The sequence below is a fragment of the Salvelinus namaycush genome, chromosome 26, assembly GCF_016432855.1.
Source record: "Salvelinus namaycush isolate Seneca chromosome 26, SaNama_1.0, whole genome shotgun sequence".
In the NCBI taxonomy this organism is placed as follows: Eukaryota; Metazoa; Chordata; class Actinopteri; order Salmoniformes; family Salmonidae; genus Salvelinus; species Salvelinus namaycush.
The window spans coordinates 25,857,942-25,872,211 of record NC_052332.1 but is presented as its reverse complement, the minus strand read 5'-3'; the positions used below and the strand labels follow the sequence as shown (position 1 = coordinate 25,872,211).

General features: G+C 40.7%; 1 protein-coding gene across 1 annotated transcript in view; it reads right to left on the bottom strand.

The window, feature by feature from the left end:
• LOC120021294 (protein unc-13 homolog B-like) overlaps window positions 1–14,270 on the bottom strand; it is a 111,824-nt gene that overhangs the window by 3,275 nt on the left and 94,279 nt on the right. The window contains exons 29-33 of the mRNA XM_038964991.1: window positions 14,059–14,136; window positions 13,885–13,962; window positions 7,665–7,753; window positions 7,345–7,491; window positions 7,048–7,171 (exon numbers count right to left, since the gene is read on the bottom strand). Of these exons, the coding sequence (XP_038820919.1) occupies window positions 7,048–7,171; window positions 7,345–7,491; window positions 7,665–7,753; window positions 13,885–13,962; window positions 14,059–14,136 (516 nt within the window). The remainder of the gene's footprint in view (window positions 1–7,047; window positions 7,172–7,344; window positions 7,492–7,664; window positions 7,754–13,884; window positions 13,963–14,058; window positions 14,137–14,270) is intronic.

Here is a 14,270-nt window from a genome sequence, read left to right as displayed (position 1 = left end):
CTCTAGCGCCAGGGTCATCGCACTCTCAAATGTTGTTTTAAGCCATCATTGTAAGCCTACCCCCCAACACTATACAATACATTTATTAAACATAAGAATGAGTGTGAGTTTTTGTCACAACCCAGCTCGTGGGAAGTGACAAAGAGCTCTTATAGGATCAGGGCACAAATAATAATATAATAATAATAATAAATCATTTTGCTCTTTATTTAACCATCTTACATATAAAACCTTATTAGGCATTGAAAATTGTGAATAACTCACCACAGGTTACTGAGAAGGGTGTGCTTGAAAGGATACACATACAGTTGAAGTCGGAAGTTTACATACACTGAGGTCGGAGTCATTAAAACTCGTTTCTCAACCACTCCACAAATTTCTTGTTAACAAACTATAGTTTTGGCAAGTCGGTTAGGACATCTACTTTGTGCATGACACAAGTCATTTTTCCAACAATTGTTTACAGACAGATTATTTCACTTCTAATTCACTGTATCACAATTCCAGTGGGTCAGAAGTTTACATACACCAAGTTGACTGTGCCTTTAAACAGATTGGAAAATTCCAGAAAATGATGTCATGGCTTTAGAAGCTTTTGATAGGCTAATTGACATAATTTGAGTCAATTGGAGGTGTACCTGTGGATTTATTTCAAGGCCTACAAACAAACTTAGTGCCTCTTTGCTTGACGACATGGGAACATCAAAAGAAATCAGCCAAGACCTCAAGAAAAAAATTGGAGACCTCCACAAGTCTGGTTCATCCTTGGGAGCAATTTCCAAATGCCTGAAGGTACCATGTTCATCTGTATAAACAATAGTACACAAGTATAAACACCATGGGACCACACAACCGTCATACCGCTCAGAAAGGAGACGCGTTCTGTCTCCTAGAGATGAACGTACTTTGGTGCAAAAAGTGCAAATAAATCCCAGAACAACAGCAAATGACCATGTGAAGATGCTGGAGGAAACAGGTACAAAAGTATCTATATCCACAGGAAAACGAGTCCTATATCGACATAACCTGAAAGGCCGCTCAGCAAGGAAGAAGCCACTGCTCCAAAATCGCCATAAAAAAGCCAGACTCCAGTTTGCAACTACACATGGGGACAAATATTGTACTTTTTGGAGAAATGTCCTCTGGTCTGATGAAACAAAAATAGAACTGTTTGGCCATATTGACCATCGTTATTTTTGGAGGAAAAAGAGCCGAAGAACACCATCCCAACCGTGAAGCACGGGTGCTTTGCTACAGGAGGGACTGGTGCACTTCACAAAATAGATGGCATCATCAGGAAAGAAAATGATGTGGATATATTGAAGCAAAATCTCAAGACATTAGTCAGGTAGTTAAAGCTTGGTCACAAATGGGTTTTCCAAATGGACAATGAGCATACTTCCAAAGTTGTGGCAACATGGCTTAAGGACAACAAAGTCAAGGTATTGGAGTGGCCATCACAAAGGCCTGACCTCAATCCTATTGAAATTTTGTGGGCAGAACTGAAAAAGCGTGTGTGAGCAAGGAGGCCTACAAACCTGACTCGGTTACACCTGCTCTGTCAGGAGGAATGGGCCAAAAATCACCCAATTTATTGTTGGAAGCTTGTGGAAGGCTACCCGAAAAGTTTGAACCAAGTTAAACAATTTAAAGGCAATGCTACCAAATACTAATTGAGTGTACGTAAACGTCTGACCCACTGGGAATGTGATGAAATAAATAAATGCTGAAACAAATCATTCTCTCTACTATTATTCCGACTTTTCACCTTCTTAAAATAAAGTGATGATCCTAACTGACCTAAGCTAGGACATTTTTACTAGGATTAAATGTCAGGAATTGTGAAAACTGAGTTTAAATGCATTTGGCTAAGGTGTATGTAAACTTCTGACTTCAACTAACTCTGCAATCTTGGGTTGTATTGGAGAGAGTCTCAGTCTTAAATTATTTTCCACACACATTCTGTGCCTGTATTTAGTTTTCATGCTAGTAAGGGCCGAGAATCCACTCTCACATAGGTACGTGGTTGCAAAGGGCATCAGTGTCTTAAAAGTGCGATTTGCCAAGGCAGGATACTCTGAGATCAGCCAATCCAGAAATCTGGCAGTGGCTTCTGATTTAAATTCAATTTTAACAGAAGCGCTTGCGGCAATTTTGATGAGTCTCTCTTGTTCAGATATCGGTAAGTGGCAGGGCATGAAAGGGATAACGAATCCATTTGTTCGTGTCATCCGTTTCGGGAAAGTACCTGCGTAATTGCGCAACCAACTCACTCAGGTGCTTTGCTATATCACATTTGTCCGTAAGCTTTAACTCATTTGCAAACAAAAAATCATACAATGATGGAAAGATCTGTGTGTTGTCCTTGTTAATGCAGAAAGAGAAGAGCTCCAACTTCTTAGTCATAGCCTCAATTTTGACCCGCACATTGAATATAGAATCGTAGATTCAGATCATTCAGGCGAGAAAAAACATCACCCAGACAGGCCGTGTGAGAAACTCATCATGCAAGCGGTCAGACAAGTGAGAATTATGGTCAGTAAAGAAAAGTTTAAGCTCGTCTCTCAATTAAAAGACACATGTCAATACTTTGCTCCTTGATAACCAGCGTACTTCTGTATGTTGTAAAAGCGTTACATGGTTGCTGCCCATATCACTGCATAATGCAGAAAATACACGAGAGTTCAGGGGCCTTGCTTTAACAAAGTTAATCATTTTCACTGTAGTGTCCAAAACATCTTTCAAGCTGTCAGGCATCCCCTTGGCAGCAAGAGCCTCTCGGTGGATGCTGCAGTGTACCCAAGTGGCGTCGGGAGCAACTGCTTGCACGCGCGTTACCACTCCACTATGTCTCCGTCATGGCTTTTGCGCCATCAGTACAGACACCAACACATCTTGACCACCAAAGTCCATTTGATGTCACAAAGCTGTCCAGTACTTAAAAAATATCCTCTCATGTTGTCCTGGTTTCCAGAAGAGGATGTCTTCCTTAATTGACCCCCCATAAACGTAACAGACATTTACCAGGAGCTGTGCCAGGCCCGCCACGTCTGTTGACTCATCCAGCTGTAACACACATAATTCACTGGCTTGTACGCGAAACAGTAATTGTTTCAAAACATCTTCTGCCATGTCACTGATGCGTTGTGAAACAGTGTTGTTTGATGAAGGCATTGTCTGTAGTTATTTTGGCCTTTTCCTCCAGCATTGTCCCAGCCATATCCACGGCAGCAGGAAGAATGAAGTCCTCCACAATAGTATGGGGCTTGCCTGTCCTAGCCACTCGGTAGCTCACCATATAAGACACTTCTAGACCCTTCTTATTTATGGTATTGTTGCTTTTATACATGTCTTACTACTTGAAAGTTGTCTTAATTCTCGCTCAAAAAAACTCCCCTGGCTTCTTTTTCAAAATGGCATGTTTTGTTTCTAAATGTCTCCGCAGGAGTGAAGGTTTCATTGAGTTGTACTTTTGCACATTTAACACACTTGCTGAGGAAAGGCACTACTCCCAATACAAGTGAACCCCAACTCAATGTAGTTCTCATCATATTTGCGCCTCTTTGATGGTCCAACGTCCCGGTCTGTTGTTCGGTGCTTTCCCGGGTAAGGGGGCAGTAGCTCTTCGGCTGCATCAGATTCACAACTGTCAGTGTCCATGCTAGCTGGGCTTACAACAAATGTAGAATTACTGATGCTAGCATTGGATGTGCTCGTCGAAGCAGAACAATTTGTGTTGTCGACTGAATTTATCCATTATCGAGCAAACGGAATGAGCAGCAGCTACGTTTGGCCACATACGGACCGTTAGTGGAATTCCCGCAAGAGAGTAACGATTAATGTGATCGGATGTTAATTATTTGACTAGGCTACCTGTATTTGACATTGTGTTGTTATTTCGCTGAACACTAGATGGTTTAATTTTATTTTTGGCAGTGAAACGAGGCTACTCATGTGAGAAAAAAACCTCACCCAAACGTATAGCCCAGTTGGAAAATAGAAATGGACTATTTGAACATGTGAAGAACCCCAATTCGGGAATATCTGCTCTAGGACAAGGTGACTTTTATCAACATAGTCGCCTGTATTTAGCCCCCCAAAAATGAAATGCTAATTAGCTGCTAATGTGGCTATCATAAATAACTACAAATGCCATGATGATCTGGACGAGACTGTCAAATTGAGGCAAAGGTAAGAATCTCTGGATTAATTATCTAATGTTAGCTAAATGTAGTAATTCATAAATTGGCTACATTTATTTAAATGACCAATTCTGTGAACTGTCTGGTGCAAGTTTAAATTGACAATGCCTGTTAGCAAAGGTGTCAGCTAGAGATGACGTGTAGAAGCTTGCAGGGATTTGTAGGTTTGCATGACGTCTACTTTGATGCTAATTAAATCAAATCAAAGTTTGTCACGTGTGCCGAATAGAACAGGTGTAGACCTTACAGTGAAATGCTTACTTACAGGCTCTAACCAACAGTGCAATTAAAAAAAAAAAGTATTAGGTGAACAATAAGTAAGTAAAGAAATAAAATCAACAGTAAAAATAAAGTGAAAAAATAACAGTAGCGAGGCTATATACAGTAGCGAGGCTATATACAGGCACCAGTTAGTCAGGCTAATTGAGGTAGTATGTACATGAATGTATAGTTAAAGTGACTATGCATATATGATAAACAGAGTAGCAGCAGCGTAAAAGAGGGGTTGGGGGGGGGGGTACACAATGCAAATAGTCCGGGTAGCCATTTGATTACATGTTCAGAGTCTTATGGCTTGGGGGTATAAATGAATTAAGAATTTTCGAATCTGAGAGTGAATAGAGACGAATATATTGATAAAAGTCACCTTGTCCGAGAGAGATTTACATGGTTATCAAAATGTCATGCCAAGGCAAGTCTACTTGAAACACAGCTCTTACTTTAAGTGTTTCATAAATACCAATGGGAAAAATGAATGGTGGAAAAACGATTGGAACCAAAACATTGTAGAATATAATGCCTCTCATTGGAGGACCTAGACCTACACTTTGACACATTGTGGAGCATTGTACGATGTATAGTGTTTGTTTAAATCGATAAAAAACCCTTACTATAGTCCCTTACTATAGTAAAAAATAAATACCTCTTGAGATGGGAAGACATGTTTTTTATGAAGTTGAACATGTGCTCTTTATGACAGAATGAACAATTACAATTATATCACTGCCAGTTTTGGCTTTGTGGCCAAAAAAAGTATCTCCATTGACCAATACGTAAAGAGTAATATAAGAAGATGAATTTGGAAGCACTTTGGCCACCCTGTAGACTAGATGTCATACCCAAGCATTTCTGGAATATTGTCAGGCATTACATTAATTTGAGCAAAGACGCAAATGTATGTACAGTACCAGTCAGAAGTTTGGACACACCTACTCTTTCCAGGGTTTTTCTTAATTTTTACTATTTTATACATTGTAGAATAATAGTGTAGACATCAAAACTATGAAATAACACATATGGAATCATATTTTACATTTGAGATTCTTCAAAGTAGCCACCTTTTGCCTTGATGACAGCTTTGCACACTTTTGGCATTCTCTCCACCAGCATCATGAGGTAGTCACCTGGAATGCATTTAAATTAACAGGTGTGCCTTGTTAAAAGTTACATTTGTGGAATTTCTTTCCTTCTTAATGTATTTGAGCCAATCAGTTGTGTTGTGACAAGGTAGGGGTGGAATACAGAAGATAGCCCTATTTGGTAAAAGACCAAGTACATACTATTGTAAGAACAGCTCAAATAAGCAAAGAGAAACGACAGTCCATCATTACTTTAAGACATGAAGGTCAATCAATCCACAAAATGTCGAGAACTTTGAAAGTTTCTTCAAGTGCAGTCGCAAAAACCATCAAGTGCTATGATGAAACTGGCTCTCATGAGGACCACCACAGGAAAGGAAGACCCAGAGTTAACTCTGCTGCAGAGGATAAGTTCATTAGAGTTACCAGCCACAAAAATTGCAGCCCAAATAAATGCATCACAGAGTTCAAGTAACAGACATCTCAACATCAACTGTTCAGAGGAGACTGCGTGAATCAGGTCTTCATGGTCGAATTGCTGCAAAGAAACCACTGCTAAAGGACACCAATAATAAGAATAGACTTGCTTGGGCCAAGCAACACAAGCAATGGACATTAGACCAGTGGAAATCTGTCCTTTGGTCTGATGAGTCCAAATTTGATATTTTTGGTTCCAACCGCCGTGTCTTTGTGGGACGCAGAGTAGGTGAACGGATGATCTCCGCATGTGTGATTCCCACCGTGAAGCATGAAGGAGGAGGTGTGGGGGTGCTTTTCTGGTGACATGGTCTGTGATTTATTTAGAATTCCAGGCACACTTAACCAGCATGGCTACCACAACGAGATGCCATCCCATCTGGTTTGTGTTTAGTGGGTCTATCATTTGTTTTTTAACGAGACAATGACCCAACACACCTCCAGGCTGTGTAAGGGCTATTTGACCAAGAAGGAAAGTGATGGAGTGCTGCATCAGATGACCTGGCCTCCACAAATCACCCGACCTCAACCCAACTGAGATGGTTTGGGATGAATTGGACCGCAGATTGAAGGAAAAGGAGCCAACAAGTGCTCAGCATATGTGGGAACTGCTTCAAGATTGTTGGAAAAGCATTCCAGGTGAAGCTGGTTGAGAGAATGCCAAGAGTGTGCAAAGCTGTCATAGTTTTGAACTATTCACTATTAGAAAATAGTAAAAATAAAGAAAAACCCTTGAATGAGTAGGTGTGTCCAAACGTCTGACTGGTACCCCACATGCATCTCTGGAGTACATTTTAAGGCATTACATGCATTTTAGCAAAGATGCAAATGTATCTACATGTATTTGACATACATTTTACATGGAGGTTAAATATTTTGAAAAGTATATATTTTTTTCCCAAATGGGGAGGAAAAGAACATGCATAGCATTAGGAGAGAGTGTTTGGAGTAGAGGGCCATGAGAAAAAGGCCCCGTTTTTAAGGTGAATGTTGAGGGTGTTAGGTCTTACAAAGGTGCCATTTCCTTGCGGAAGGACAATGGTCTTCTCCAGGCTGCTCATCACAATCCTCCACAGCTCCTTCAGAACCCGCTTCAGAACCGTCTTCTCACACGCCGAGGCAAACAGCGTCAACCTGCATACATACACACACTCAATGAGACACCACACATCAACAAATACACAATCATGCAACATGGCACAACATACTGACAATAACACCTTTGACTTCATAGAGAAGGCCCTAAAATTTACGCCACCAAATCAGTGACCATAGCAAAGCAGGAGAGAATCAAGGGATCCACTCACTTTGAATCCAGGAAGTCCATGAGTGGCCGCAGCATGTTGTCGGAGTCGGCCTCCACCATGTTGCGGCTGTTGGCGTTGACTGGGCCCTTGATCTGATACAACAGAGAGGCCATCTGTCTCATACAGTCATCAATATGGACCTGGAAACTACAGGAGAGAAAGGAGCCACAGAGGTTATGGGTCAGAGCCAAAATGGACTCCATATACTACAGAGGCTGTGCGCAAGAGACTACAGTACAAACATTAGGAATGAGTGAGTTGTAGAGTATGGGGAGAGTGTACATGTTTGAATCTTGGGACTGCATTGTGGGTGTGTGTACCTGTTTCCAAATGTGGTACTCAGCTCATCCAGCACATTGTTCAGCTTGACCTGAAGCTCGTTCAGGAGGTCACTAGCGTCTGTGTCCAGCTGCAGATGGACAGACAGGAAGAAAGAGAAAGGCAGACACACAGATACAGATAGACATTAAGGCAGACGCAGAGAAGACAGTCTGATAAGTATGAGTACAGCACATGTTTTACTTTACCATGTAACATGTTATATCAGCATGATTCTCATAAACCAGAGAACACACATACTGTAAAGTGTGCATATTGCAAGCCAAAGTAGAGCACACGATAATCCATCAGCAATGGAGGAAAAGTTTGCTTTTCGCCAGTAAATTAACAAGCATGGCAAGAAAAGGCATCAAACATTTTCATAGAAAGTGAAAATAGGACATATTTGACTGAAGTAGTGAGATTCCCTATAATTGCAATGCACAACATGTCACTGCTACTTCTTTTCTAGTTAACTATAGTCACTCTGAATAGAGACACACTCCTGCAGAATAATCCACCTTTTTGCATGTAATAATCACCACCTTCAAAGAAATATGATTAAAGAAAATGAAGGTTTATTATGACAGCAGATTCATGATATTGACTCAGAAGTATACACTATTAGAGGAGCCACCAGGGGTCACGTGTCCCAGATCTACAACCACAGCATCGGTCTGACAGAAACCATCTCACAGAGGCCTAAAGCAACCCCAGCCAGCCAGATGACAACATGTGGCCCATTAAGCTAATACTCCAATAAGCCAGCTGATACATGGACTGCCAGGGACTAGACTACATGTCTAGGGTGTAGACCAGGGTACAGTATAGGACAGCTGTGGGGGAGACTACTTAATGAGTTCTGCACCAGTGGATACAAGGAAGGCTTACAGGGGCTATAGGGAGAGACTGAGTATGTGTTCATGAGCATCCTGTGCGTGTGTATACTGCTGAGTAAGTGACTGTTAGTGACTGTGATGCACGAGTGTGTTAGTGTGGATCGCCACTCACTGAGGATGTCACATCCTCACTACACTCACCTTAGCCTTCTCTTTCTTTTCAGGCTATCAGATAGTGGTAGGGGGAAAAAAAGATATGGCAACATGTATTGCCATCTCTTATGAAGAGATAGCATTGAGTAAAAACAACCCACACTGCTAGCAATATATGGCAAATACCTGAAGAGCAAGTAAATCTTTTGACCAATGAACCAGTGTCATTTTTGTGAGCAGCATAGCTACCCCTCCACTACACAACGCAGTGAGAAAGACACACTCTAACCCACCTTTCCTCTTGTGGTGCATCAATCTTTGAGAGGAAGAAAAATGAAGGGGAAAAAGCCTGTCAAATGTGTCTGTAGTGCTGCAATAACTATGGATAGCAACAAACCAACAGGTAACTGCCAAAATAAAGGAAACACCAACATAAAGTGTTTTAATAGGGCGTTGGGCCACCAAGAGCCAGAACAGCTTCAATGTGCCTTGGCATAGATTCTACAAGTATATTGGAAGGAAGCGACACCATTATTTCGTGAGAAATTCCATGATTTGGTGTTTTGTTAATGGTGGTTGAAAACACTATCTCAGGAGCCTCTCCAGAAACCCCCATAAGTGTTCAATTGGGTTGAGATCTGGTGACTGAGACAGCCATGGCATATGGTTTACATGGTTTTCATGTTCTTCAAACAATTCAGTGACCACTCGCACCCTGTGGATGGCGGCATTGTAATCCTGGAAGAGACCACTCCCATCAGGATAGAAATTACTCACCATAGGTTGAAGATGATCACTCAGAATGGCATTTATCTTGCCATAAGGGGTTGAGTGGACCTAAACCATGCCAGGAAATGCACCCCATACCATAACAGAGCTGCTAGAACCCTCATTTACACAAGTGTTTCCTTTAATTTGGCAGTTACCTATATGTCCTAACATGTAGAGATGATCTAGCACTACAGATATCTCTCTACCTGTAACGCAAACTAACTTAACCAAAAAACACATTTATAAAAAGGGTCAAGTAAAGTAAAAGCGGTAAAGTAAACCTTTGCATACATACTGTGAAAGTACATACTGTATGTATGGAACATTTGTTTGTAATGAACCCACCTTCTCTTTGTCAGTCTATTGAAAACAACATTTAAAAAAGAAGTAAATTGATTGCACAGTAGTAGAAGAGGAGAAGAAAGTAGGAGAAAGAGTTGGAGTGAGACAGAAAACAAAACATTCTGTGAACCTCCAACTTAGCCAGAGGCAGAACGGTTGATCTCACCCTCAGTGAAATGATTGATACACTGGGAACTGGTTTACAAGTTACAGCAGTCGACTATGTCAACAATGATGGTACAGTATCATTTTCTGTATTTATGGAAAAGGGATCATCGTCAGTTTTCTACTTGAGGTTCAAAAATGATATATATCTATCTCCATGTACAGAATGTCCATACATGCACATATATAATGTCCTCGTCTTATACCCACGTACCGCCATGCCATCATTTTAACCATGTTGCCTTGGGGGAGGAAAAGAAGAGGGGAAAATTCCAAAGTTTATTTTATTCCTAATAAGTGAGGAAAGTCAGTGCCACAGTTTGAAGGTCAGAATGACTATAATGAATACCTGTGTGAAGGCTTTCCAGGATACAGATTAAGAGAAAGATGTGTACAGTAGAATAGCCATTTACGACCATACCTTGATATGGCACAGTTGTAATGATACTGCAGTTTATTTGAGTATTTCTGACAAAAACGACAAAAAAGTTTACTCCAACAGTGTGTCTCGTCTTTGTGTGCTTAATTTGTCTTGACAGGCAGATGAGTGCGTGGCAGCGTGTACTGTGAACTCTTCCTCTTCTCTGTGATAACTCACTTCCTAATCATTTCCTCCCACAAACATCCCATATCTGTCTCCTCCCCTACCGGAGCCCGGACAAGACCGCCTTTTAAGTTCAACTCCTCACAGCACGAAACTGAGCTTTGACACAAAGAACACCTCGGCATCACACAACCCCAATAGCTGTGCTTCTTCGGAAAAAAACACAGAGCTCAGATTAAAATTCCACTCTTTGTATTCATTAGAATGTAACAGTGATTTACTTACATTACAAAACCCCAACCACAAGCCATATGCCATTCATCAGCAGTGAATACACAAACAATTCTGGACACTAGTTCCCAACATGCATCTTACACTTTTACAGCCCTAATCACTGAAATTGGTCCTCGGTGTGCAGAAGTTCTTTCCATTACACTGTAAAAGACTAAATATTCACCGCAGGGAGCCATCATCAGAGAAAGCTAATTGAGTTGTCTATGGTTTCACTATGGGCATTCCTAAAGGCTCAATAGAGGGTGAAACATAAAATTAGGAATTAGAGTAATTTAATAGGATCTCTATGGGGTTAACTTTATTCCACGGACTCCATGTTCAGTCTTCTAATGATAACATAAACCAACCAGAGTCTTTCTATCCACATAATCAGTTATGACCTGCTGGTCATGGGGGAGTTGAGTTACATGCTCTATCTACAACACCACTTTGGTAACAATCAAACTGCACCCAATCAAAAGGGAATGCACAACCACCTTCTCTTCCTCCTCTTCCTCATTATCCTCCTGCTTGTCAATATTTAGCAGTGAAGGTAACATCTATTTACACTCAACTTCTCAGACTTTTGTGCTACAATTCAATCATGGGTGTGTAAGCCAAAACTATGGGATTACTAAGACAAACTACTTTACTCAACATCCAATAACTCAGTTACTACTCAGTAAGAATGGGACAATAATTCAGAATGAAGCCGGTCCTCTTCATACTTAACATACAGTACCAGTCAAAAATGTGGACACACCTACTCATTCAAGGGCTTTTCTTTACTTTCAATATTTTCTACATTGTAGAATAATAGTGAAAACATCAAAACTATGAAACAACACATATGGAATCATGTAGAACCAAAAAAAGTGTTAAACAAATCAAAATATTTTTTATATTTGAGATTCTTCAAAGTAGCCACCCTTTGCCTTGATGACAGCTTTGCACATTCTTGGCATCCTCTCAACCAGCTTCATGAGGTAGTCACCTGGAATGTATTTCAATTAACAGGTGTGCCTTGTTAAAAGTTACATTTGTGGAATTTCTTTCCTTCCTAATGCATTTGAGCCAATCAGTTGTGTTGTGACAAGGTAGGGGTGGTATACAGAAGATAGCCCTATTTGGTAAAAGACAACATCCATATTATGGCAAGAACAGCTCAAATAAGCAAAGAGAAATGACAGTCCATCATTACTTTAAGACATGAAGGTCAGTCTAGAACTTTCTTCAAGTGAGTCTAGAAAGTTTCTTCAAGTGCAATCTCAAAAACCATCAAGCGCTATGATGAGTACCGCCACAGGAAAGGAAGACCCAGAGTTAACTCTACTGCAGAGGATAAGTTCATTAGAGTTACCAGCCACAAAAATTGCAGCCCAAATAAATGCTTCAGAGTTCAAGTAACAGACACATATCAACATTAACTGTTCAGAGGAGACTGCGTGAATCAGGCCTTCATGATCGAATTGCTGCAAAGAAACCACTACTATAAAGGACACCAATAATAAGAAGAGACTTGCTTGGGCCAAAAAACACAAGCAATGGATATTAGACAAGTGGAATTCTGTCCTTTGGTCTGATGAGTCCAAATTTGAGATTTTTGCTTCCAACCGCTGTGTCTTTGTGAGACGCAGAGTAGGTAAACTGATGATCTCCGTATGTGTGGTTCCCACCGTGAAGCATGGAGGAGGAGGGGTGATGGTGTGCTTTGCTGGTGACACTGTCTGTGATTTATTTAGAATTCAAGTCACACTTAACCAGCATGGCTACCACAGCATTCTGTGGGACTATAATTCGTTTTTCAACAGGACAATGACCCAGCACACCTCCAGGCTGTGTAAGGGCTATTTGACCAAGAAGGAGAGTGATGGAGTGATGCATCAGATGACCTGGCCTCCACAATCACCCGATCTCAACCCAATTGACATGGTTTGAGATGAGTTGGACCGCAGAGTGAAGGAAAAGGAGCCAACAAGTGCTCAGCATATGTGGGAACTCCTTCAAGACTGTTGTAAAAGCATTCCAGGTGAAGCTGGTTGAGAGAATGCCATAGTTTATTTAATAGTTTTCTACAATGTAGAAAATCGTAAAAATAAAGAAAAACCCTTGAATGAGTAGGTGTGTCCAAACTTTTGACTGGCACTGTACATATAACTACATTGTGCTCTTAAGTAGGGATGCTAAACATAGGGAAGGTCATGAAAACCTATAGACCGTACATAGCTTTTTGCCCTCTAGGAAGTTGATGTAGGGAAATAATATAATCACCAAGGGCATATATTCATGTAACAGTCTAGTCTACACAATAAGAAGTTGCTTATATACAGTACAGTATGCTATTTATCTAATGCTCTATTCTTCATGACAGGATCACATCAACGATACTCTAAATCAGCGATTCTCAACTGCTGAGTCGCAGTTGAGAAAAGTTTGTTGAAATGATGAACTTACATTTAAAAAAAACTTGATCTCTAAAAAGAAATCTTCAATCTTGACAATATTTTCAATATAGAGCTATTTAGCGGATTTGGTTGATTTTGTGGCCTCAAATCAGTGAGCTTAACATTCTTCATCAAGAATATGGGAAAAATTTACTTATTGACAATATTACTGCTACATTTACTATCAAATTTGCATTGCAAATATTGGGTTGCGACAGACAACCTGGTTCAATTTAGGTCCTGAGGCAAAATCAGTTGAGAACCGCTGCTCTAAATCATGTGGGCCATCTCCATACCATTTCTTCTTTGTTTGCTAACTGGTACAGAAAGACACAAATACCATGTTCATGATCTTGTCTATGAAGAGCAGTTTCAACATCATTGAACCATATGTTCACAACTAAGCACATAACAAACAATTGAGATTCTCTATTTCTCTAGGTGTGATGCCAGAGTAGCACATCATTCACACCTTTAAATCCAAACCTGCTCACACCAAAGTCTGCTCAACCAGCTGCATGAGCCCAGAGACACACTGCACCTGTAGTCTTCTCCAGCAGGTTCCTGGTGGTCCGTAGCACAGTGAGGAAGGACACTGTTCATCCCTACCCGCCACCCCAGCTCTATCTTACCCATCTGTGGAAGAAGCCATTTGTTATTATCTCTTCCTATACATAGTATTGCTGCTTACCTGTTTGGCACCCATGGACTCAAACATCTTCTCCAGCTGGATACGCAACTGCTGCACATTATTCATCAGTACACACGTCTATACAGGGGGAGAGAGAGGTACAGAGACCCGTTTAAAACTCTGCAAAAAACCCCACCAAGGATATGTCGTGTATGGCAGGATATGAAGACTTACAATCTTCTCTTTGTCAGAGTAGGAGGGGAAGCTCTTGGTCAGAATGGCACTATACTGCAGAAGAACTTTGGCAATAGTCTGTGGGGAGGAAAACAAGTAATTAAAGTGTCCAACTAAATATGGGTGACGTTTCAGTGTCCTTGGAAATATATCTCATCAAACCACTAAATGACCGTCCTCCTTTTCTGTGAATGTGAAGTGGTCTTTTTACA